The sequence below is a fragment of the Pimephales promelas genome, chromosome 17 (assembly GCF_988280905.1).
Source record: "Pimephales promelas chromosome 17, fPimPro1.hap1.1, whole genome shotgun sequence".
In the NCBI taxonomy this organism is placed as follows: Eukaryota; Metazoa; Chordata; class Actinopteri; order Cypriniformes; family Leuciscidae; genus Pimephales; species Pimephales promelas.
Window position 1 is genome coordinate 19505250 of NC_142785.1, and position 25048 is coordinate 19530297.

Consider the following 25048-nt stretch of genomic DNA (forward strand, 5'->3'; position numbering starts at 1 on the left):
ATAATCCCGTTTTCTGCGGTTTTCCTCCGCTTTAATCTCCACAACCGGAAATGGACGAGCATCCTTACGTCAAATGCGGAACTTATGCGTGCATATAGCCCATTCATCAGATGACTAAATTTCACAATACCACACATTTTACCCCAAAAACAGAATTAAATAACTTTCTTTTTTTTAAATTTGAAACAAATCAAATAAATGTGAGCATAAGAGATGAAGATCTTATCCACCACAAACTTTCAAATATTGGTGGGTATAAAAAATTGTAAAATATTAATTAGGTTGGGTTGTGATGTCCCAACACATTGATTGCTGAGAGTTTTCTCAATATTTATTAATATATATATATATGATATTCAAATTAATATGAAATGGTGATATGCCATTGGTTATTTTTGCCTTACAGTAATGACAACTTCGGGAGAGATTATTTTTAAATATAAAATTTCATGAGTCACCCAAAACTAATTGAAGACACACACATTTTTGTTATGTTGTGCATAACTGTCTCTTTTTTGGATTTTTATTTTCTTACAAACCAGAAAGGTAATGTTAGTGTTATGTAACAGGCTGTACAACACAACAAAAAGACATTAAAAAAATAATAATACAAACATGAACAAATAATACAAACAACTGAAAAAGCAGCAATGGGCCAACGTGAACCCCGTGTTTTCACATTTTCCAATTTACATAGCAAGCATTCATTCAGACATCGCCCTTGGCAATAAAGCGGGATTACTAATGCGAAATGTACACTCAAGTATGTCATATTGGCAACAAAATAAAAATAAAAAACAACTCAAAACAGATGGATAGATATGCCTTCACAGAGGGTACTGTAAGTCTAGATACAATCAGAAGAGAGTTGATTTTTAGTTGTTGTTCTCGTTTTCCAGCAAGGGCTTACAATTGTGCAATCTTAGTCATAAGAGAATACAAAAAAAAAAACGGCGATAAATCTAGCATGTAGTAAACAATCTATTAAAAACAAATCACATTCCCAGTGTAAACACCAATCCTGTGATCAGGTATTCGAGTAGACGGCTTCAATTCTCACCATTCTTCATGAGTTCAGGCACATCGACCTGATATAAACAGTCCTTGCTGTTGAATGCAGAACGTAAACAGTCCTTTCCATTTTCTTGTCCCAGTCACCATTAACCACCATCTTAAAATAAAGTTTGTAAGTAAACGAATGGGCTTATCAGCACACGGGACTTCAGAACAGAAGAAAAATCCGAACACAACACGTGTAAACGACGTCTAAAGCGGTGGAGCATGTTAAACATAAGACAAGAACTCCCACAGGTGATTGACCTTAAATAATGGGACAGCGAATGATGCAAAGACAACTAACACGCGCATTTGGCCAGAACAGACACACTAATACAGATATATAGCTTGATAAATCTCTTCTCCAGCTCTTTTTTGAGTGCTTCAGGGGTTTGTTTATATGCATCCATTCAGTTAAATTATGTACTTTTGGTTGATATGAAAAATTGACATTAGGGGTATGATGGGTCAGATAGAGTCTCACTCTATACTGTATACACACACAGTATAACCATCCGAGACATTTCTTAGCTTCTTGTCTTTATGTTGACATTTTAATACCCTAAACACAGTATCTACTGTCATTTGTGAATAAATACACAGCTATAAAACCAAATTTTCAGAGCAGAATTTGTAAAGCGATGAAATAAACAACAGTAACAATGAGTCTCTTCCTGATCAGGTGATGTTGCTGACATTTCTTGACATTGTCATTGAAACAGGTCTTGGTTATTTCCAGGTTGATTTGTCCGTTGCAAGTCTTAAGAAAAAACACGAGTAAAAATCAAGGGCTGTGCTATGAATAGGTGGTTTTGTGTTGCTTCAGTCCAGTTTTATTTCTGTGAGAAAAACAGGCTCCCAAAGCTAAAAAAAAAAAAAAAAAAAAAAAACAGGGGGTGATACATAGATTTAGATGTATGAAGAGAAAAATATAATGGAGAGCCTGCTGAGCAAGTGAATTTAATGAGAAAGACTAAAAATCGCCCACCAGTGTCCGAAACATAAAGTGCAGGCAGTGTCTCTGTCTCTGGGGATTATCATCACCATCCTTCTAAATGCAACGAACACAAAAGTATGTCTGAAACATGCAGAGAGATCAATGAGTCGCCGCAGCAAAACAATGCTAAAATCCTCAACGCCTCAGCACTGAAATTTGGTTGATATTGAGGAAGATGATGCTGATATCCTCGCGCGAGTCTCTTTTTATTACTCCACCCGTATGAGCAGTCCGTACAGGAGCGTTCCTCCTTTCTCCTTGGTGATCCACTCGATTTCTGCATTGCTGAATCGCGGGTCAAGGGTTTCGCTGATCCCCAGCGATGTCGGCCCCACTTTGTACGAGCCTGGCCGCACACACACCTGGAAGCCAACCTGGGCCTGGTGACAGCGGAGGGAACGTGGGTCTCGAAATCTGCACAGAAAAGTGTAACCGTCATCATTTTATGTGTTAAAGGGCACCTATTATTATATAATTATTAAATTCACTTTTACATGGTGTTTGAACATAAATGTGCGTAGGCAGTGTGTGAGCAAAACCACCCTAGAATGATAAAAATCCACCCATTGTTTTTTTTACAATCTCAATAAATCATGTGCACTGTCTCAGAACGAGCTGGGATTGAGCAAGGGGTTTGATTGACAGTGTGGTTGTGGCCTAGACCCCGCCCTTGGTGATCTGTGTACACACCATTCCCCATTGTTTCAACGACAGCCGATAATGTCTCTTGGAAATATAAGTGTTCTGTCGTGGGATATGCAGCTCATTTGCATTTAAGGTGGTATACACACGAAACAGCTCATTTTTAAACAGGGCCCAAAATGACATTTTCAAATGGTTATAATAAATTAACTGTGGGCTATTTTGAGCTGAAACTTCACAAATACATTCTGGAGACACCCGAGACCAATATTACATCTTGTAAAAAGGTGCATAATAGGTGCCCTTTAAAGGGTTAGTTTACCCAAAAATGAAAATTAAGTCATTAATTACTCACCCCCATGCTGTACCAACCCCGTAAGACCTTCGTTCATCTTCGGAACACAAATAAAGATATTTTTGATTGAATCTGAGGGCTGGATCACTCTTCCATAGACAGCCTGAGGGACTGCCTCTTGACGGCCCAGAAAGTCATTAAAAGAAAAGGTTTAAATATTCCATGTGCCTACAGTGGCTCAACTATAACTTTATCAAGCGACGAGACTACTTTTTGTGTGAAAAAAAAACGTAAATAACGACTTTATTCGACTTTCCATTACTTCCTTATGGGCGCATGCGCGAGAACTGAGACGAGACCGTTCTTCTTCGACTACTTTTTGTTACCGGCTGCTCACCGCTTAGGAGTTTTACCGCCCCCTACCGTATAAGATGACGTACTGCTTGTAAACAGAACGTTTTGCGCCTCCGGCTATATCAGTACGTCATCTTATACGGTAGGGGGCGGTAAAACTCCTAAGCGGTGAGCAGCCGGTAACAAAAAGTAGTCGAAGAAGAACGGTCTCGTCTCAGTTCTCGCGCATGCGCCCATAAGGAAGTAATGGAAAGTCGAATAAAGTCGTTATTTACGTTTTTTTTTCGCACAAAAAGTAGTCTCGTCGCTTGATAAAGTTATAGTTGAGCCACTGTAGGCACATGGAATATTTAAACCTTTTCTTTTAATGACTTTCTGGGCCGTCAAGAGGCAGTCCCTCTGGCTGTCTATGGAAGAGTGATCCAGCCCTCAGATTCAATCAAAAATATCTTTATTTGTGTTCCGAAGATGAACGAAGGTCTTACGGGGTTGGTACAGCATGGGGGTGAGTAATTAATGACTTAATTTTCATTTTTGGGTGAACTAACCCTTTAAAGTTACACTATTGTGCTATTTAAGAGGTTCCTAATTTGGTCTCCTACAATAGGTTAACATCCAAGGTCAAAAGGTAGTCTTTTTCTTTAGAAGCACTGCAGTTGACTTACTGCACTTTTGGGGCAAAGGCCTCCAGGCCAGAGTAGCGTATTGTTGGAGAAAGCTGCACACGGGGAATCTCTCGCTCCGGTGCGCTGTTCTCCTCGGGCTCCCCGTAGCTGCCGTGACCCTCTGTCTTCACCGGGGAGGAAGAGAAAATGGAGGACGATTCTGCTCAAGGGAACACAGAGAAGCTCAGCTGTGCAAAAATATTCCAATCTCCTTCTAATTCACACTTTCACGCGTTTCATTTCATTTCATCAGATCAACAAAAAACTTGGTGATTACGAACCTGACAAGAGTTGATTGTGGTCCAGGATGCGTCTAAGGGAGCCGACACTAGTGCCATGGTACGCAATATGCCACTTCTTGAAGGCATTGGAGACTTCACAGTGGGTCTTGATCCTGTTAAATACAGACAACAGCTATTTGTAAGTAATTGATACTAAATAATTTGCACATTGTCAGAGCTTTATTCCTGAAAATTGAAATAATTAAAAGTAACTGACTGGAGTGCAAAGCGGCACCAGCCGAATGGTAGAGCGTAGTCTCTGGGAGGCTCCCCTCGCTTGTAATATGCCTCATCGCCCCTTAATTTGTGACAGGACTCACAGTAGCACAGGTTGTATTTAGCATCCTCATTAAAGTACCCATCTGAAAAATAGGACGAGGAGCGAGACAGTAAGACTTTTAGTAAATGTACCGTCGGAAACAATCATAAAATCATTGAGAATAAGCAGGTCTATTCATTCCTGCTCCTATAAAGGTTTATTGGTGTAATGCAGTCGTACCGGGCAGTGTGAGCAGCTCTTTGAATCTAGAGCATAGCGCCTGATACTCGCACGTCTTATTGGGGTTGACCTCAGGAGGAGGCGTCCAACAGACACTCTCCTTTATACCTGTCACAAACAGACAGCACACATGTATGGGTAAAGCTAAATGACAACTAAAGTCACTGCAAGACATGAGGTCAATATTTCACGCACCATCCACCATATCAGCCTTCTCCATGTCGGCCTGACAACGCATGTGTCCTTGTTCCCCACCATCCACCGGCACGTGATTTGTCACTATAGTCACCTAAGAATACAACAACAACAAGAGACAATCACTTCCTATGAATCTAAACAAAGCTTTCATAGGGAGACTATTATGAAAAATGAAAAAAAAAAAAAAAGTATATTGTATATATATTTACATAACAAAATGTTATAAAACATAAATAGAAATATTATAAAAAGTTCTTTACAAAATTGTGAAAATGTTGCTAGGGAGATAAAAATATTGAATATTATTAGTGCAGTCAAAAGATAAACATTTGTAAATACATGTGTGTGTGTTCATGCATGTACATTATATCTTTTTTACTATATATCTTTTTTATGTTAGCAGCAATTACTCACGAGTCGAGATTAATCGATTTGACAGCACTAAATATAATATAAATAATCAATAATAACAAAATGTTTAATAAAAATATACATATATTCTGACACTTACAATTACTTTTTACTTTTTTATAATGGACCTTTAAAAATGTTGGCAGGGAAAGTAAAACTAAAACATCATATAAATAGCTAATAATAATAATAATAACTCAATGTTTCTTAAAAAGTATATATTTTATTAAATTATATTATATATAAAAAAAGAATGTACTACAATTACAGTTTTTTGTGAAGGGGCCTGTGAAATGTAGTCAATCAAACAACAAATAAATAAAAATGTTAAATGATTAAAAAAAAACCTTTTCTTAAAAACATGACTAAAAATAATATTTTTGCTTATGATTTTAGGAAATAAAACCTATTTGTTGAGGCCTATTTAGTAACAGGATATTACAGTTACTTGTTCTGACCTGTTCACACTGGCCATAAAGGTCAATGAGTGGGTAACAGGGGCCCGGGATGTCCTGGGCTGCTACGCCCTGATCCATGCCATTAACAAACAGATGAAGACAACCACTGCTGTCCACCAACAGCCCTAAAACGGTCCCTTCAGGACAGGTGTCCAGGTTAGGACCATAGTTCTCACAAATCTGAAGAAAGAAGAGAGAATGAGTTTAGAATGATACTAATACAGTAAAAAAATGAGAAGGACATTAAGCACACAAAAATCGGAAAATAAAATGAAGAACATAAATATGAGAGGAATTAAGTAAAACAAGAAAAAAAGGGGGATACAAGGGATGTGACATCACCTTCAGCGAGTTGTGGAAAACAGAGTCTCGTTGCAGCAGCCAGACTGAGCGTTTAAGGCAGCAAGCTGAGGATGGAAAGTTGAGACGGTCTGGAGAATGACCAATCACACCCAGTGACAAGGAGGACGTCCATGACGGATTCAAGCGGTCTATCTGAAACTGAGGAAGCGATGGAGAAACATGACTTCCCAGATTTCAGCAACTTCCATTTTTATTACTGATACTTTGCACTAATTTCCTGGGAAGTGGCGATTTTATTGTCTTGAACACACGGTATGGAAACAATGCTTTTTTCTCAGACTTCATGAGATGTTCCAATTTTGCAACTTTGGATGGAAACATATCTACTGACACTGTCTCCCACTTACAAACACACTCACACACACCTGGAAGAGCTGCTGTCGGGGCAAAGCTTGCGCTGTGACCAAAAGTCCCTGGTTGTAGCTGGACACTCGGGCAGCAGTCAGGTTCTGATTGGACAGCTGGATATTTTTTCCATGGTTCTCTAAAAACGTCATGACCGTGGGCGCCAGTGGAGGCTCATTCTCACACTGATGAAAAAAAATAGTTAAGAGTGAGATAAAAAAAATACAACAGATAAAGCTTCAATATTTGATGGTTTGGGATGGCACACCTCTCTGACAGGAGTGCTGTCCTCCTCTCCCTCACTGCAACTGTCGGACGACAGCGAGGGAGCTTTCACACTTTCCGAATCCTCAACTAGCGTGGAGCTGACAATGGAAACGGCCGTCACCTTTCCATACAGATCCAAAACAGCGTACACGTTCTGAAACATGCGGTACAAACATGGGTGAGCAGAACGTACAACTGAAAAATCGTGTTCTCCACTAACAGATCTAGAACGATACTGGTACCTTCGCCACTGCGGTGGCTGCTGGTCCCATATCTTCTCCATCAATGAGAATGTGCATGGTATCGTCGCTGCATCTCTTCACCCCGACACGATTTCCCACCTATATTACGATAAACAAAGAAAGGATGTGTAAGAGAAAGCAGATACCCATCGTTCAAAAATTCACTGACTCATCTAGCCCTTCGTGTTGGTTTATTAAATCTTTTGTGCAAATGAGCATGAACATTTTGATTCTGCACATAATAATTATACTGATAACTATATTAGTTTCCACAAGTTCTGTTTATTCTCATAAACTTGTCTTAGAATAATTATTGGCGTGAATGGGCCTTAAATCTCTTACCGTGAGCCGATCTAGAGAGCAGCCGTAGTTCTGTCTCTGCAGCACTCCGTTGCGTCTGACCTCGGAGCCGGCGAGGACCCAGGTGACCTTTGACCTGAGCTGGGTAAGCGTAGGCGAGAGGCCGCTGAGAGGGCAGGATGGCAGGTCAGGGGGCTGCAGGGTGGTCAAACCCACATGAAGGGAACCGGACCATCTGTCATCTACCTTGTTGATTTTCACCTTGAATGACATCAAGACCATTTTTGGTAACACTTTACAATCAGGTTCCATTTGTTAACATTAGCTACCACATTAGTTAATAACACAAACTAACAATGAAAAATACATTAACACATCATATTATCGTGTCCTTGTTACAAGTTACATGTAGTTAATAACTATAAACCATGCATAATTACTGTACATGCAACTAACCCTAAACCAAACACTAATCCCAACTATAAAGTAAGAACAGTTTATTTACTAACCAGTTAGTTAATATTATTCAGTACTTAATTATGTCTTATAAAAAGCACCTTAAAATATGTAACTAAAAGTTTAACCACAAATCCTAATCTTAGCAAATGTTAATTGCAAATATTTATTAAAACATTAAAGTATCTGTTAATATTATTTAATAGACCTAAGCTAACATGAACCAACAGTTGTATTTTTATCAACTAATATTAACATAGCTTAATGCATATTGCTCATTGTTAGTTAATGGATCAACTAATGGGTTAGCACTTTTTTTCCCTTCATTTAAATTAAGCATGTTCCACATATTCACCTCAAACAACTCATCCGTTTTGAGCTCCTTTGCACTAAAGACGATTCCATGAGCATATCCTCCGACCCTCAGTGCTTGGCAACCGTCTCCTAATAACACCACATTCTTACCATGTTTGGTGTGCAGGCGATGAGCAACCCCTGCCACTAGAGGGTGACAAAGACTGTTTACAAAACGTCCTGGTTTCCGACACTTTGCATGAATGTTAAAGGGATACTCCACTTTTTTTTTGGAAATAAGCTCATTTTACAACTCGCCCAGAGTTAAACAGTTGAGTTTTACCATTTTTGAATCCATTCAGGCGATTTTCTGATATTTAGAAGAATATCAGTAACCAGACAGTTTCTGGTCTCATTGACTTCCATAGTAGGAAAAAATATATACTATGGTAGTCAATGAGACCAGAAACTGCCTGGTTACTGATACTCTTCTAAATATCAGAAAATCGCCTGAATGGATTCGACAACGGTAAAACTCAACTGTTTAACTCTGGGGGAGTGCTAAAATGAGCCTATTTCCAAAAAAAGTGGAATATTCCTTTAAGAGGTTTAAATGATCTTTAATGCATTTTAAAATGGTTTCTTCAATCTTAATAAATTACTACAGCCTCACAAGCAAATATACTGTGAAAAATACAATACCTGGGGAGTGTATGGGGAAGCTCTTCTCTGTGATATTACTGGTGCACAGACTGTTATCCAGTGGGCCGGAAGAACTTGTAATGGACACTTGCACGCACTGACCATAAAGATCGATCACAGCAAAGACTTCTAAAAAAAGACAGGCGGAAAGAAAGACAAGACAGAAAATGTCACTACGTTCTTAAATAATACAAAGTCACCATGTTTCCACCCAAAGTTGCGAATTTAACTTATTTGCAAAATTAAAATATCGCACTTATGTGTTCAAGAGAAAAAATATCATCACTTCCTTTGAGCTGGTGCAAAATATTTACAAGCCACTGTGAGGCTTTTTTTTCATACACCATAAATGACTCAGCTAAAATGCAGTAAACTCTGGCATGTTATCTTGACACCTAGTGTTTTAGAACACAATCGTATGAGACAGTTCTGAGAAGTCATAATACCAAAATAAAGAAGTGTGAAGTCTGCACACTGAAAGGTACTGCTCCAAAAATTTATTTAAAAAAGCAACTTTTCGACCCCCAGGTCTTCATCAGGCACAATGTCATAATACCAAACCATTTTGATGACAGACTTTCGCTCAGGCATTTCAGAATGACCACCAAACCAACATTTTAGATGTTGGTTTGCTGGTTGGTTCAGTTATCCAATTAAGTTATCCAATTACATCTTCTGTTGAAGTAAAGCCACACAAGTTTTTTTGTTGTGCATCGAATGATTTATTCTGCAAATCTATCATAGTTTATACGCAGGTCTTCTTATCGGATCAAATAAAAAATATTCGTCTCGATTGATTTTTATGCGCATTTCTAGAATTTACGCAGATCTTGGCGTTTTCATCCAGCGCTTTTCTGCAAAATTTGCATAAAAATTGGTGGATGGAAACATAGCTACATTTCCATAAAAGTTAGGTGAACTAGTTCCCTTAAAAATTACCTGATGGCAGCCCGGTACATGCTACCCCCTGGTCGAGCCCATTGATGAAGTAATGCAGGTCTCCAGAAGCGGTACGCATCATTCCGATCCTGGAGCCTGTGGTCAGAGAGTCCAAGTCACAGCCGTAGTTATTCCTCATAGTATTCCCATCCTGCATGATCGCTGTGCCACTACAGAAGAGAAAGAGCAAAGATATATATATATAAGGTATCAGTCTGACACTGACAGAGACTGAAGATTATAATGCTCTGTATAATGTGGAAGAAGTCCATTAAACTACTGCTCACCTCAACATCCATGTGTCATAGTCAATGTCAGTCATCGTATTAGGGAACTCCAGCTCCTCTGGTCTGATCGCTGTAACTCCTATGCACAATACAAAAATCAACAACAGGTTCTTATTCAGATCCGGGCTACATTTTTACATATTTTGGTTCCATTAATGTTTAGAATTGGAAACCAATATTTTTCTAAGGATAGAGACAGAACATCAAACGAAACTCTGAAAGTGTTTCCCGCACAACTAGTTATAGTCGGATTCCTGAACATATGAACCAGTCACTTTCAGTTAATCTACGATTTGTAGAATTTGTTGGTAAATAAGTTTAGGGAGTCAGTAAAATTTCTTTAATAATAATAATAATTAGTTAGATAGATTTATAAAGCACTTTTCTCTGCACTCGAAGCACTTTACATGGAAGAGGGAATCTCCTCAACCACCACCATGTGCACAAACCACCTGGATAATGCAACAACAGTCATATCGCCACCACACACCAGGTTATTGGTGGAGAGGAGAATAGTATATATGGGAATGATTAGTAGGCCAGGATGATGGACTGAAGCCAATGGGCAAATTTGGCCAGGATGCCAGGGTTAAACCTGAAGGACAGGGTTAAATTTTGACAGGCAAATTTGGCCAGGATGCCAGGGTTAAACCTGAAGGACATACTGGAATTTTTAATGATTACAGATGGTTCAGGACCTCGCTGAAGGACTATACTGAGGCGTTAGGAGTCGAACCCACACAGACCACAGGGTGAGCGCCCCCTGCTGGCCTCACTAACACCTCTTCCAGCAGCAACCTGGTTTTCCCAGTAGGTCTCTCATCTAGATCCTGACCAGGCTCACAACAACAATCATGGAAAGAATGTGTGATTTAGCTTGCTTGGTAATCACAGGTGGTAAGTGAACCAACACAATTAGTTTCTCATTAATTTCTTTGTAGCATAATAGTTTCAATCTGCGTGCACCGCACAACCTACACATCAGCATAAACGATCCCGATAAGTTATTTGTTATTAAAGCATCTACGTTCATAAACCACTGTTAATTTTAACAGAAAAAGCATGCAGGAATTGCCGTGCAGAGCGCTCCTATTATAATCACTAAAAAACTGTCAGTTTTAGTTCATTGCGATCTCACAAAGTTCTGTTATAATAATTTAAGCTGACTGTACAATGAATCTCTTATTAACATAACATCTCTGACACCTGGTCACTTCATGAGCTTTCTCTGATCAGCTAGCTATCCATTTGTAAAAAGACCAGGTGTAAATGGCCTCCAAAATGCTTTCGGGACGGATTTAAAGGAGAACTCCGGTGCAAAATGAACCTTTAGTCTAATTACACATTGTTACCTAGTCAACCGTTATCTGAGATTTGTTTTCATGATTGCCAAATGTAAATAGTTTTATCTATGAAAACAGTTTAGCCTATAACGCTAGTATATGGGGCATAGAGTAATGACAAATAAAAATCGCTTGTTATTACCACTAACAAGGCTCAAAATAGCCCCACACTAACACGACAGCATAACAAGGGTCCCTACATTCAAACCGAAGTATTGAGAACGTTGTTAGTGTCCATACAGTTTAATAAGAAGATATTTTATACACACAGTAAACTTCGCGAATACAGGAAGAAGCCATCTTTGAAAAATAGTCTCTACCAGTCGATCTACGAACGCCGATCCAAGTGCGCTGAACTGTGCAGAATCTCATATGGTCCTTTGTTTCCGGAAGAAACACAAACACGAACCATTTTTTTCTCTTCAATATGTACATGTAGACTACTGTTCGCGCTCACTTTATCACCTTATTCACATCTCACCAGCACACTTGGATCGGCGTTCGTAGATCGACTGGTAGAGACTATTTTTCAAAGATGGCTTCTTCCTGTATTCGCGAAGTTTACTGTGTGTATAAAATATCTTCTTATTAAACTGTATGGACACTGACAAAGTTATCAATGCTTCGGTTTGAATGTAGGGACCCTTATTATGCTGTCGTGTTAGTGTGGGGCTATTTTGAGCCTTGTTAGTGGTAATAACAAGCGATTTTTATTTGTCATTACTCTATGCCCCATATACTAGCGTTATAGGCTAAACTGTTTTTAGAGATAAAACTATTTACATTCGTCAATCATGAAAACAAATCTCAGAGAACGGTTGACTAGGTAACAATGTGTAATTAGACCAAAGGTTAATTTTGTGCCGGAGTTCCCCTTCATCAAACCACATCAGAAGGTGGACTGAGACGAATTCCACTGGACCAGTGGAAATTCATCTGGTTTTGAAACCACATATGTCAATTTTAATTCCCCAAAATGTCGGGAGCATGTTATAGGCTCTATGACGTTATTACAGCCAGACATGACAGCGCTATTGCAACACGCATTGCCGCGGATGAGTATATCTTCAACAAGCCGACGCGCAAACTGCCGCAATTGAAACTAAAAGCAAGTCACAGATGCTCAACACACAATCATCTTCATCAAAAGTAGTGAGACTAAATGATCTTACCAGTGCTGATGCTGCTCCTTCTCCTATTGTGGTCTTTGATCTTGAAATTAGCTGATGATAAATGAAATGCATATCTGTTGCTTTCGTTGATGTAAATTTGCATATAGCGCGGGAATTGAAGATCAGATCTATATTCGTTTTGTGGAGACACTACGTCTCCAAGTGTAAAAGGAACCATTTTAACAAATCAGATAGCTATCCGATCATTAAAAATGCATGAAGTGACCAGGTCTAAACAGGCCCACAGTCTATGACACGCACTGGATTGTTTGCCAATCTGTTTCGCCAATAAGCTATTTTTTTTTTACAGAGAAAACTGATCCTAGACCAGCAGTTATAGGCAGCTTTTCCCTCTAAAAGCAATCAGAAGCAGCAGCAGGCAGTGGTTTGAGTGAGAAAATTCAACACTGGACTCAAGTCTTTAGTAAATTATTGTTTCTTTAGTGAATCAAAGTGTTTTAGAAAAGCTCACCTGCTTCAATTGAGCCTGACCAGCGATCTACCATTTTCTGAATCACAATTTCAAAGAGCTCTCCATCTCGAAGGCACCTGTTCAGTGAGACACACAAACATAAAATATTCATTTAATCGACGTCTGATCCATTAGGATGAACCGGCATGATCTACGAGCACTTAAAAGAGATTATGCTAAAACAAAAGTAACCTGTTTGAAATGACGATGGCATCATTGAACTCGCTACGGCAGTTCTGCCTAAGTGCCGTTCGGCCACCGTTAGTGATGACAGCGTTTGTGCCGTGCAGCTGATGAAAGCGCAGGTCGTTGGCAGCTGTACCCCCCGAAACTGAGCAAGGGCTACCAGGAGACATAGCAGTAGGGCCCTCAGAACTGTCATCAGGCAAGGGAGGGAGATCGGCTAAAAGAGAAAGAGAGAGAAAGAGATTTTTAACTAAAGGCCTGTACTTTAAGGTGTCTACCATCATTCATTTCTACTCCATCCATGTTGCTCTCACCCATATCATCCATAATGGTGGCCTGGGCAGCCTGTCCATATAGGTCCACCACTGCATACACGCTGGACGGAACATTCCAGGCCGCGGGGCCTTGAGGCACTCCGTTCACAAAGAAATGCAAACTCCCATCCTCCTTTCGGACAACTCCCACTGTATCTCCAGCCTGTAAACATTCACAAAAGCCACGTCAATGTAAAACCCTCTAGAGCAGTAACATGGCGCTTCAAATAATGATTCTATCGATTACTTTGATGCAAGTGACTGTTAAAAAAAACGTATTTGTCATTGAATCATTCATTCAAGAGATTCGTTACAAAAACTTTGATTCTTTCATTAATAAAACAAGTGAAATCTCTTTGAATTATTTATTCAAACCGATTTTTGGTTTGGAATGCAGCAATTAACCTTTTGTCAGAACCTCTAGTAAATTACGTGTTATTTTGTTTAGTTCTCTGGGAGAATCGTTATCTGTTTGAAACACAAAAAAATATCTTGATTCTCAATTTATCCAGAATCGTACAGCTCTACTGCCTCTCAATATTTCCGCCAAACCAAATTACATATTACTCCTCTTGCATCATTTTTTTTGATTATGGTGAAGTGCTTCCACACTATGTTAACATGTTTACTTGTTGTTGCTTATCCATGTTGTATGCACGAAATAGACACTGATATAGTCACAATTGTTTCTATTTGGGCTGAAACAAACAAACAAACAAAACAAAAATGGTCACTAAAATCTTGTGTAAAAAAGAAAAAACCTTTTGTGTTCCACAGAAAATTGATTGGGAACAACATCAGAACGAGTAATGGATCATTTTAAGTGAAGCTTCTTAAAAAGACTGAAAACAGAATTAAAAAGATTGACCAGGGCTTCAAACTCACTTTTAAACGGTCTAAATTATGCCCGTATTCATCAAGAATTGTAGTTCCATTGTGCATGACACCATTTCCAGTCATCATCCAGGTTCCTGTGGAGATAACATTGAATTAGATTAGTTATCTGACAACACTCATAAATTTTGCATTTGATGCTACAGGTAAGGTGACTCAAGAGTACTTTACTACTATGTAGTAACTATGGCAGTATCTTACCTGAGCGCAGGTTGGTCATGGTTGATGGTAGCTGAAGATATGTGGGGTTATGAGTCGTCACACCAATTTCTATAGAGCCTGCCCATTTGTCCACCATTTTATCGATGCGCACCTGGAAAACCTCATTGGAGTGCAACGGACGGTTGCTAAGCACAACGCCGTGGTTGAAGTCATCTGTCGCACTGCACCAGAGATCAACATATCATTGAACTGCCCCCACAAAGCAGTGCCCCTATTAATTCAGTGGGTAGAGATCAGTTAATTCAAATATTTTTGGATTAAATGAACTCACTGAGGCCTTAAAGCAGTGCGGCCATCACTGATGATTGCGGCCTTTTGCCCACAGTTTGCATGAAAAAGCAAGCGGTCCGGGATATCAGGCTCAGGAGTCAACGAGAGAGCAGGCCGAGGGCGGCCCACGTCAGGTGACAGCGCCCTCATGATGGCATTGTTGCGGCGTAAACGATCACTATGGTTATGGTTGTGGACAATGGTGACCTTAACTGCCATGCCATAGAGATCCACCACTCCATACACTACACCAGGGGTCTGATTGGCTGCAACGCCTATAACATAATTTTGCAAAAGTATTTTATAAAGTTCTGAACTAAGTGTGAATCTTTTATTGCTGAGATCTGAAGTGCCACTCTCACCTTGATCAATGCCATTAATATAGAAGTGCAGAGCTCCACTGGCTTTTCTCATCAGCCCTATGTGATCTCCCTCCTATAAAAGACAACGACATCTTGAGTATTAGATTGCATGAGATGAACAGAAAACTCAGAGATCCATCAGCCAACTAACCTGGAGTTCATCCAGGCTAAATTCACAGTATTCTCGACGAGTCCCCTTCCCATTGGTTAAAATCCCACAACCACTCATCATGATTGTGCCTTAAAGACAACAAGAATGTGATGAAAATGGGATTTCATTATTTCGACGAGCTGTCGGACACATTAACTGCATTCAGTCCATGCATCGCTAATATAAATAAAAATGAGATAGTCGTGTGAGAAATGCTAATTGATTATAAAGAGTGTACCTGAGCGTAAATTGGTCATTGTTGCAGGGTAGTCGAGATTATTTGGGTTGTGGGTTGTCACTCCAATCTCAATGGAACCAGACCATTTATCCACCAGTTTGTCAATGCGAATCTGAAATAAACAAGGATCATTGATTTGTAAATAAATAATTAACATACATATTTATACAACTTGCCTCCATATTATTGAAAATTGCAGAAAATAGTGATTAAAGCAAATTCTAACTTTTGTAGTAAATAATAATTTTTGTATTAAATAAATAAAATTAAAATATAAATCAATAAAGCAACTTTAATGAGAAAGTCTTTTCCATCCCTTGATTTCAATCTTAAAAGCTATTTCAATAGTCAATTTTAAAGTAAAAAAAGGCAAATACATTTTTATTTTTAATACTTGGGGCCAGATTTACTAAACAAGGCTTATTAGCACAAGAGCGCAATTCTAAAAAAGTGTCTATAGGAGTGGAAAGTTCTGTGCAATATCTACTGATCACACACAGACTCAGCCAAGACATCTTCATAATGACCAACGCAATCTACCAAGAGCAACCCAAATTAGCGTCTGGTTTAATAAATGCTTTTTATGGGTGGTAAATAATGGTGCAAATACCAGTAAATTGACTAGCTCAAACCTTAGTAAATCACCTTGAGTGATTCATTTAAATACTCTCCTCCCTAAAATTTTGCATCTAAAAGGGAAATAAGGTCCGCTGCAAAAATAACCCTTTTAGACCTTTTCAGCACTCATCACTGTGTCCCTTTACTAAATACAGACAATAGTTTTTTTTAATGCCAAAAGAGGGTTTGCTGTGGTGCAAGCTGTCAGTAAATCTGGCTGGCCATAAAAAAGAATTATAAAATACTTTTTTTAAAGGATAGATACGTTGATATTACATCAAGTAAAAACAAACAATTTCCCAGTACTTTTAACACTTCTACATATAATTATATACATAGAGTTTTTATTCCACAGAAAATACTCCTAAAAATATCACAACTAACACCTGTATAATAAAGGCTGTCATCACATTTCGAATGTAAAGGCTCATACCTCAAACATTTCATTGTGTCTGAGTGGCCGATTGGTCATGACGACTCCGTTATTGAACTCATCCAGCGGCCTTCTTCTTTCTGCCGTCTTATTATTGTTGCTTAGTTTGATCAGCGTGCCACACTTCTCATGGAACAGCAGTGCGTCATTGGTCGTCATGCCGCCAGCGGCCACCCCCAGTCCCGCTGCCCCACCAGAGCTCCCCGCTGGGCTGCTATTGCTGCTACTGCCTCCGCCTGTCCCTCCACCACCAATGCCACTATCACTTCCTGTTCCTCTGCCACCACCGCTACTTCCTGTGCCGCCCCTCGAGGAGTCAGAGCAACCTCCTCCACCTCCCACCCCCAAGTCCTCTCCACCCTCATCCTCCGAACGATACAGAGAGACAATGGCATTGTTGAACACATCAAATAACTGATGCTCAGTCAAAACTGTGAGGACAACAGGGAAAAAAAAGAGAGCAAAAGATAGTGAACCACAATGACATCGCAGATTAACAACGATTGCTAACTTAGACTGTGGTTTTAGTGACGTACCACTATCAGGCTCAAAGTTGTTTGGAAACTTGTCCGGCCGACTGTGCGTCCTGGACACCTCAGGCACTGATGAGAAAAGGAAACAGTGAGCATTTGTTCATTACAATTGGGCCGATGATGACATATTAGAGTGTCCGTGATAAAGAAATGGAAAAATCTTGAAAAGTAAAAAATTCATGTGCCGTATTCAAAGAAATGTACCTTAAGAAAAGCTTTAATAGAATGACCCTTAAAAAAGTCTATGTGGTATCTTAGGTGTGACCATCATATAAAATGTATTATTTTCCATATTTTCCTTCCAACTTGCTAGTGTACACATCTTAATATTTTTCCATCCCCTATACACTACAGGTATAAAGTTTAGAATAATTCGATTATTAGTGTATCATTTTGCGGAAGCATATTTTCAACATTGATATTAAGAAATGTTTCTTGAGAACTAAATCAGCAAATTAGAATGATTTTTGAAGGATCATGTGACACTGAAGACTGTAGTGATGGCTGAGTAACTTTTGACCAGGCAGTACGTTTAATTCAAATATCATGAATTTATTAATAAATACCACATCAAGTATTTGGGGTGTTTCAAAGCACAACGTGACTTGGATCTTTCGTCAAAAAAGTTTCAAATATTAATAAGCATTTTGTTAAAAATATATATTTCTGGCGAATTATAACAAGTACTTCCAGCAATAGTTCTAGAAACTATGAAAAGGTTCTTCTTCCGGTGCAAAAGGCGCTATTGACCCAACTACTTGATGGAGAAGACCTCTCCATCACTCGATAATATGTGGTCTAGCTTTACCTTCCTCCGCTGATCCATTCATCACGGCTGTTGTAGCAGCAGCTGCAGACAGCATGATAACTCCAGCCCTGTCATCATGGCTAAGGCAAGCATCTGCCATTATGGACACCGCTTGCATCGACACCATCTCATCCTCCGCCTCTTCATTCTCTTCCGCTTCCATTTCAGGTGGTGGTTCGCAGCTTACCACAGTCACTTGGGTGCACTTTCCATAGAGGTCCACCACGGCCCACAAACGAGAAGGAAGTCCATTGGCCGCTGTGCCGCAGTCCTGCCCGTTCACCCACAGGTGCAGCTCTCCTTTCCCGTTCCGTTGGATCCCCACACGGTCCCCTTCCCCCAGCTGGTCCAGGTCGCGACCGTACTCCTCCAGGACTGAGCGGCCGTCTTTCAGCACAGAACACCCGGACACGATCCACGAGCCCCCTTTCAGCCCTGTGGCACTGCTGGGAAATTCCAGACCGGCTGGGTCCAGTGCAGTAACGCCGATCTCTATAGAACCGCTCCAAGAGTTAACCTGGTCCAAAGCGAAAAGAAATGTTAGTTAAATGCTAGTCAAATTACAGTTCGTTTATCCCAACTAATCAAGCATCTTCATTGATTTCTCACTTTATCAACCATCACAGACATCTCAGAGTCAGAACTATGGTGCAGTGGTTAGTGCTAACATCTTATGTTGAGCCCTGGATCAAGTTCAAGCCTAGCCTGCAACATATTATGATACAATGGCTTATGTCTTTCCCATGTCTTTCCTTTTTTGGTAATTGACAAAATCAGTGACGACTATAGTAGTAGCGTAGATAAATAATAAATAGTATTTATACATAATAACTATGTAATAATAATGCCTTTTTAGTTGTTCATCAACAAGGTATCCTTATGTTTTTATAAAACAACAAGGTAACAGCTTATGTTTTTATAAAACACTGGCTTTGAAATAAACGTTTGAGCTATTATTAATGTAGCACAAAATATGAAAGTTGCTGCCTGTTTGCGGATGCTCATTGCCATATTATACTGCTTGTTATTCACATCCAGCTTGCTGCCAGCAGATAGCTTAAATTAGACTGTAATATCATCTTACAAGTTTCATAATAATGAAACATTGATTTGATGTTCTCTCTGCTCTCAAATTCTTCTTCGTCTGTATTGATTCACATATATTTGAACACCTAATTCAGCATATTAGTAGGATTTTCAAAAACCTTTGAATGGAAGTGTATTTATATATAGTGAATTTCCCCTTAAATAGAGCTTTATTGAGCCAAGACAATTGTTTATATAGGCTATGATGTAAAAAAAAAAAAAAAAAAAAAAGAAGAATCTTGTTTACAGTAAACCAACATTGTTACAAGTTACAAGTCTATGTAACTCGTATTTCTGTTCAAGAAATTAAATGCCTCCCTTGAAAATCGTGTTATAGGAGCTATAAAAGCTGTCTTAATCCTCCTTTTAGTGGCGAGAGTGAGACTACTGTTTTAGACAGAAAAACTTATGAGACCACCAATGTGTGTCCTGTGTGTGGAATTAGCCTCAATGAAAAAGTACTTTGTGGATGGTTACTTCCCTTTCTGGATCCTATCACACATATTATACGAAAGTTACTGGGGTTATGAGCATTACATGGTTAACACAGGAAAGTCGTCTGGCTGCTGGCTTGAGCAACATGATTCTGGATAAATTGAGAATCATTTTTTTCTGAATAGACACCTAAACAAAACAACATAATTACCTAGAGGTGTTCTGACAAATGTTATTTGCAGGAGTCTATTTAAAATGTTTAATTACTCTGAAAATATATTTTTTTCAATCGGTTTGAAATTTAATAATTCAATGACAATTATATTTTTAACATTCACTTGATTCACATGATGGCATAATGATGTAATCATTACAATTATTATTTTAAGCGCCATGCTAGTTTCAAAAGGAGATTTACTTCCTTTTGATCGCTTCCGATTACAGATTTTACTTTTATCACAGGTCTTCTGAGATAATATGAAGATTTGTGACACAGAAATAACAACTATGATGTTGAAAAGACTGTTTGTGAAGCCGTTTCAAACCTATACATGATAAATGCGCTCTCTGGCTCAGCGGCACTGCAGCGCCTTCACAGATTTTAATGTTCCCGTGTGATTTTGTCAAAGGTTTGATAGACATAGGCGAATCGTTGTCATTTAGGAATGAGATCGAATGGGTGTTTTGAATCGAGATTGCAGCCTTTTAAAGTCCCCATGAATTAAAAATTGACCATACTTACTTTGTTGGCCTAAATTGATCGTTTTGTGGTGAACAATTCATCCAGTCAAGTCAATCCACATGCAAAAACATTTTGGCTCCATAATCTTTAATAAAAATCCCCTCTGCATTGGATGACCTTCCCTGATGACGTAGGTGGGACGTCCCTGATGCTAGTTATTTGCTAGCCCACTATTTTGCCTCATTTAGTATTCCGATTCTCTCGGAAATACGTCAGTGGAGAAAATTTGTTTGCAACTTCTGGTTCACGGGGACTTTAACGATTAACCGCGCAGCTCAACTACTGGCTATTCTTTCGAAACAATATTTTAATGTTTGTTCATGGGCACTGTCTTCCCCACAGACTTCCATTGTAAGTGCATTACTGTACAAACCATTCTTGTTTGACCTGTTATTCTTGCAGGACCTATTATACTTTTCACATTTTTAAATTTCTAGTGTATACTGTTGCTGTTAAAGCATGAAAATCCCTCTAAAGGGAGCAATTCTCTATGTTAGTAAGCAAAGAACTATTTATGAACTCACTGAAATGCTTTGATTCTAATCATTAATTTTCTTCCTGGAACTTTTTTTTAATAATTTTATTAAAACTAATCTGTTAATGATATTAAGTTTTAAGTTTCTGCATAAATTCTGCATCGTGGACATTTGAGTGACAGGTGGATTGCCGCTGCTGTCACTACTAGCTGTTTGTCGGCTTTCTGTTAGCCATCACATCACCTCAGCAAATCCCGCGTCTTTGCCCATTTTCAGTTTATCACAACACCATAAAAAGACGCACGGTGACGCGCTGCCAAGATGCGTTGGCTGGCTCCACCCACTTTGGGCTTCGAAAATGCTCTTCAGAAAGCTACGGGTGACGTCATGGACACTACGTCCATATTTTTCTTTACGTCTAGTCTATGGTTGAAATTCGCAGTTATGGCAAGAGGCATGACATTTCCGAAACAGGCTCGAAGCAGTTGACCAATCACAACACATTGGTCCAGCTGAACATTCAGAGCACAATGTGCTTTTCAGAACGAGGGGCTTAATCAAGGGGGTAATATTAGAGTTTTTTAAGATGGCGGAACTACCCGTCCCATGTAGGGGGGTGGTGATGGCGCAGTGAATAAGACACATGCCTTTGGTGTGAGACCCGGGTTCAAATCAACTGTGAGACACCAATGTGTCCCTGAGCAAGACACTTAACCCCTTGTTGCTCCAGAGGCATGCGACCTCTGACACATATAGCAATTGTAAGTCGCTTTGGATAAAAGCGTCAGCAAAATGAATAAATGTAAATGTATATAAAGAATAAAATAATATATTTTAGAGCCAGACCGATATTATCGGTCGATATTAGGCTTTTTCCAAAATATCGGTATCGGCAGTCATAATGGCCGATAAATGAATATTTAAAAAATAAAATAAAAACAGACGAAAAACGCTTCAATCATCTCTCCTTGGCCTGTTATATTGAAAATGTATGTTTTACAATTTGCAGTATGATGTTATCTATTGCTAAATTATGGCTCATCATAGACTAGCTAACCACAAAGCTATATGCCACTATCATCAGTGGAAGACCGCTAACGTTAACATTAATGAGCTTGGAAACCACAATTAACTTTTTCTGCCTAAATAAAGTAATGATTAGTGTATTTATAACTAGCATATCTGTAGTTACAGTCCCTGCATTGTAAAATGTAAGTTAGACTTGCGAGGAGTGAACATTTAGATATAGAGAAAAAGTATTAAACGTATCTTGTGCAGAAAAGTTAGCTTTTCTTTTACACGTGTGTGAAATGCAACAATATTTAATAAAAAAAAATATTGGCCGATATATCGGAATATCTATTAAAAATATTTGTATCGGTATCGGCCTTCAAAATCCTTTATCGGTCGGGCTCTAAATTCTTCGTTTTCATCTCCATCTCACACTGTTCAGTGAAATGTTGTCTCTAGATTTTGCTTCATCACTGCATTCCAATTTAACGTCTTTATGTTTATGGTATGTAGGTTGTCAGTGGAGCAGGGCCGTGTGTATCTGGGTTAAGGCAGGCTGAGAAGAAGGACAGGCGGCATTGAATGTGATAAACGCATTTCTCTAATCTGGTTACATAAGTGACCAGTAATCTGCTTCATTGTCATTTTCCCCTCTAAGTGAAGAAACAGAAAGAGTGAAAACAAAGAAAACAGGAATAATAATCATAGCACAATATGAATATTGTTTTGCCGTGCAATTCCTTTATCAAGTCTTAATTTCTAGTTTACTTTACAGCAATACACTGAAAGCCCATTTTTTTATAAATTAGACTCAGACTATCATAAAATTGTTCAGAAAGCATTTCAATGATCAAATCTGTCTAAAACACATCCTCTTCTAAATCCATATTTCTAACAAGCACTTTGTCTAGGAGCTGACTGGAGGAAGGCACAGTTCAAAAAGATGGAAAAATGTACAGCATAAGCCTATGCAAAACATTTCCAGATAACAACACTAAAAAAAAATATGTTTTCTTTTGTCAAATCAACTTAATTTATGTAGTTCATAATATAATACATAATATTTTGAGTTTCTGATGATTAAATCAATTTTCTTCATTCCATTAACTCAATTTTTTCAATTTCAATGAACTTAAAATTAAGGCAACCAAGAACGTGTATGTCAATTTCCATGGATTTTTTTGTTTTTATAAATCACAAAAAATAACAACAAATTACAACATAGCCTATGTGTTGTGTGCAAACATGAATTTGTTCTTAAAGTCTTCATATAATCAAAATTTACAATTCTTATTTTTTTATGTAATATTACAGTAGGCTATTTATTATTAGCAGTATGAATCTGTACAAGCCTCACAATTTGTTTTGATTATGATCCAGTTCCAGTGGGTAATGAATGACTTGATTATAAAACAATTCTCCATGCATCCCTTTGCATCTTTTAATCCAATTAAATGATTAATAATATATTTTATTTATTCATTATTTCTTCTTATTTTTCTTTGTTATTAAAAGATAAGTGTAGTAAAACAAATACAAACAAATTAAATTAACAGTGCTTTACATTTTAATTGTACTTATTACTGAAGTATTCAAGTAAGAAATAATACAGAAATGTAATAATCAAATGTAAAAATAATCACTGCATGTGTGAAATAAATCACTTTATTTCACATTTATTTCAAGAGACTGTGAACTCACTATATGAATACTAGCCAAGTCAGATATTTTGAAATAATTCTGTGTGTATCTGACCGTTTAAGTGCTAAAAGAAAATAACTGAATTTGGGATTTCATGCTGTGTGAGAGGCTTTCTGTGCGCACACATGCACGATTAGGTGTGTCCATCATTTTGTAACATTAATTAAGAACACCTCAAATGTGAATTAAAAAACAGACAAGAACAACAGAAGCTGCATACATGTCACATCAAAACTGGAATACCTTGATGAATAAACCAAAAAAAGGCATTATTATTACATAATTATTATATATAAATTATATTTATTGTATGTATGGACTTGAAGGGGGGGAATGAATATAGTTTGTTGGGAAGATGTGTTTTGTCTTTGCATACTTTGTAAACGGAAAAAAAATGTAATACTAATCTAAAATTCATGTAGCCTGGCTTAAACTAATATTCTGTGTGGCCCCCTTCTCCCCTAGTACCAATGAGTGTGGGCCCTTCTCTTGTCACAGGGCCTGGAACAACGTTCCTACTTGTTCTTTGTCACCATGCTCTGCTTGTTTTGGTCATCTCAATTTTTTGTAATTCACCAAATTTGTGATTCAATCAGTGACTCACTCATAACACTGTAAAAGATGCAACCTGCTGAAAGGGTCACTGAACAAGTCAGCGGGCGAATTTCAAAGAATTCAAATGAATCGATTCACTGGAATGAGCCCAAGCCAGTAAGTTAGCTAACGGCACATCAAACGGTGTGATTATGTTTACATGGGCTTCCGATGGAACAAATTTAGTAGTATTTCCCAAAAAATATGCTGTGTACATCCAGACCGTTGTGAACATTAACAGATTCATGTCGTTAACCCGATGACAGTCCCGGAATAGCGAGGCAGGACAGCATCCAAACCTTGACAGCTCACTGCAATCCCGCAGCACACGTACGTCCTGAGACATCCACACACCTAAACACCACACACGACCTATGAATAAGCTCTGACAGACCCTCATGCGTAATGAACCATTGCCAGCGACATGACACACACTCACACCCTTTTCTTAATCAATCTACCTCCCTCTCTCTCTCTCCCTCTCTCTCTCTCTCTCTCTCTCTCTCTCTCCCTCTCTGCTGAGACATGCTTGTTTACCTTCTTGTCGATGCGGACAGTGAAGACATCGCGGTCCCTCAGAGGCTCCCGACTGAGGACCAGGCCGTGATTGAATTCCTGTACCGGCTGATTTCGTTGAGCGGTTCTGTTGGAGTTCGACAAACCGATCAGTTTTCCGCTGCGCGGATGCAGCTCAGCCGCCATCTTCGCACGGGCGGCGCGGTGCACGACAACCAGCGTCGTTTTGCGACAGTACAGTGCCGCTTGTGGGCAGTTCGCGCTTGGCTTGTTGGCTATGGGTATATTTTTGGCATATCAGTGGCATGATGCTACATTGTATTAAACACGTAACACTATTTTTAGATAGACTTAAATTTTAGATAATTTTAAGTTAAATTACAATACCAACACCGAGCAAGGTCTGATGACACTGGATAA

General features: G+C 38.7%; 1 protein-coding gene across 2 annotated transcripts; it reads right to left on the reverse strand.

Moving 5' to 3' along the window:
• Positions 1–483: 483 nt before the first annotated feature.
• On the reverse strand, positions 484–24865 carry neurl4 (neuralized E3 ubiquitin protein ligase 4). 2 transcript variants are annotated; one of them, XM_039661371.2, is made up of 30 exons: positions 24650–24865; positions 18068–18584; positions 17263–17328; positions 16727–17157; positions 15676–15787; positions 15438–15526; positions 15287–15359; positions 14926–15199; positions 14634–14815; positions 14424–14509; positions 13539–13701; positions 13231–13441; positions 13039–13115; positions 12567–12617; positions 10052–10130; positions 9765–9934; positions 8826–8954; positions 8185–8330; positions 7416–7634; positions 7074–7172; positions 6833–6985; positions 6585–6749; positions 6199–6357; positions 5857–6036; positions 4985–5078; positions 4790–4897; positions 4508–4652; positions 4291–4403; positions 4010–4169; positions 484–2467 (listed from the first exon to the last, which is right to left on the reverse strand). In XM_039661371.2, the coding sequence occupies exons 1-30, from the start codon at positions 24812–24814 to the stop codon at positions 2263–2265; spliced, it is 4821 nt and encodes a 1606-aa protein (XP_039517305.2). In that variant the 5' UTR covers positions 24815–24865; the 3' UTR covers positions 484–2262. The 2 variants fall into 2 exon arrangements, with proteins under 2 accessions (XP_039517305.2, XP_039517306.2); XM_039661372.2 differs by lacking the exon at positions 12567–12617 and having other exon boundaries at positions 24650–24864.
• Positions 24866–25048: the final 183 nt, after the last annotated feature.

Bases quoted from the DNA above. Each gene is read 5' to 3' on its own strand.
- neurl4 (XM_039661371.2), bottom strand. From the start codon at position 24,814: ATGGCGGCTGAGCTGCATCCGCGCAGCGGAAAACTGATCGGTTTGTCG. The intron at 12,618-13,038 runs GTGAGCTTTTCT...ATTTATCATCAG, and splicing joins GTCAGGCTCAATTGAAGCAG to CTAATTTCAAGATCAAAGAC. The intron at 6,986-7,073 runs GTACCAGTATCG...CGCATGTTTCAG, and splicing joins CAGCCACCGCAGTGGCGAAG to AACGTGTACGCTGTTTTGGA.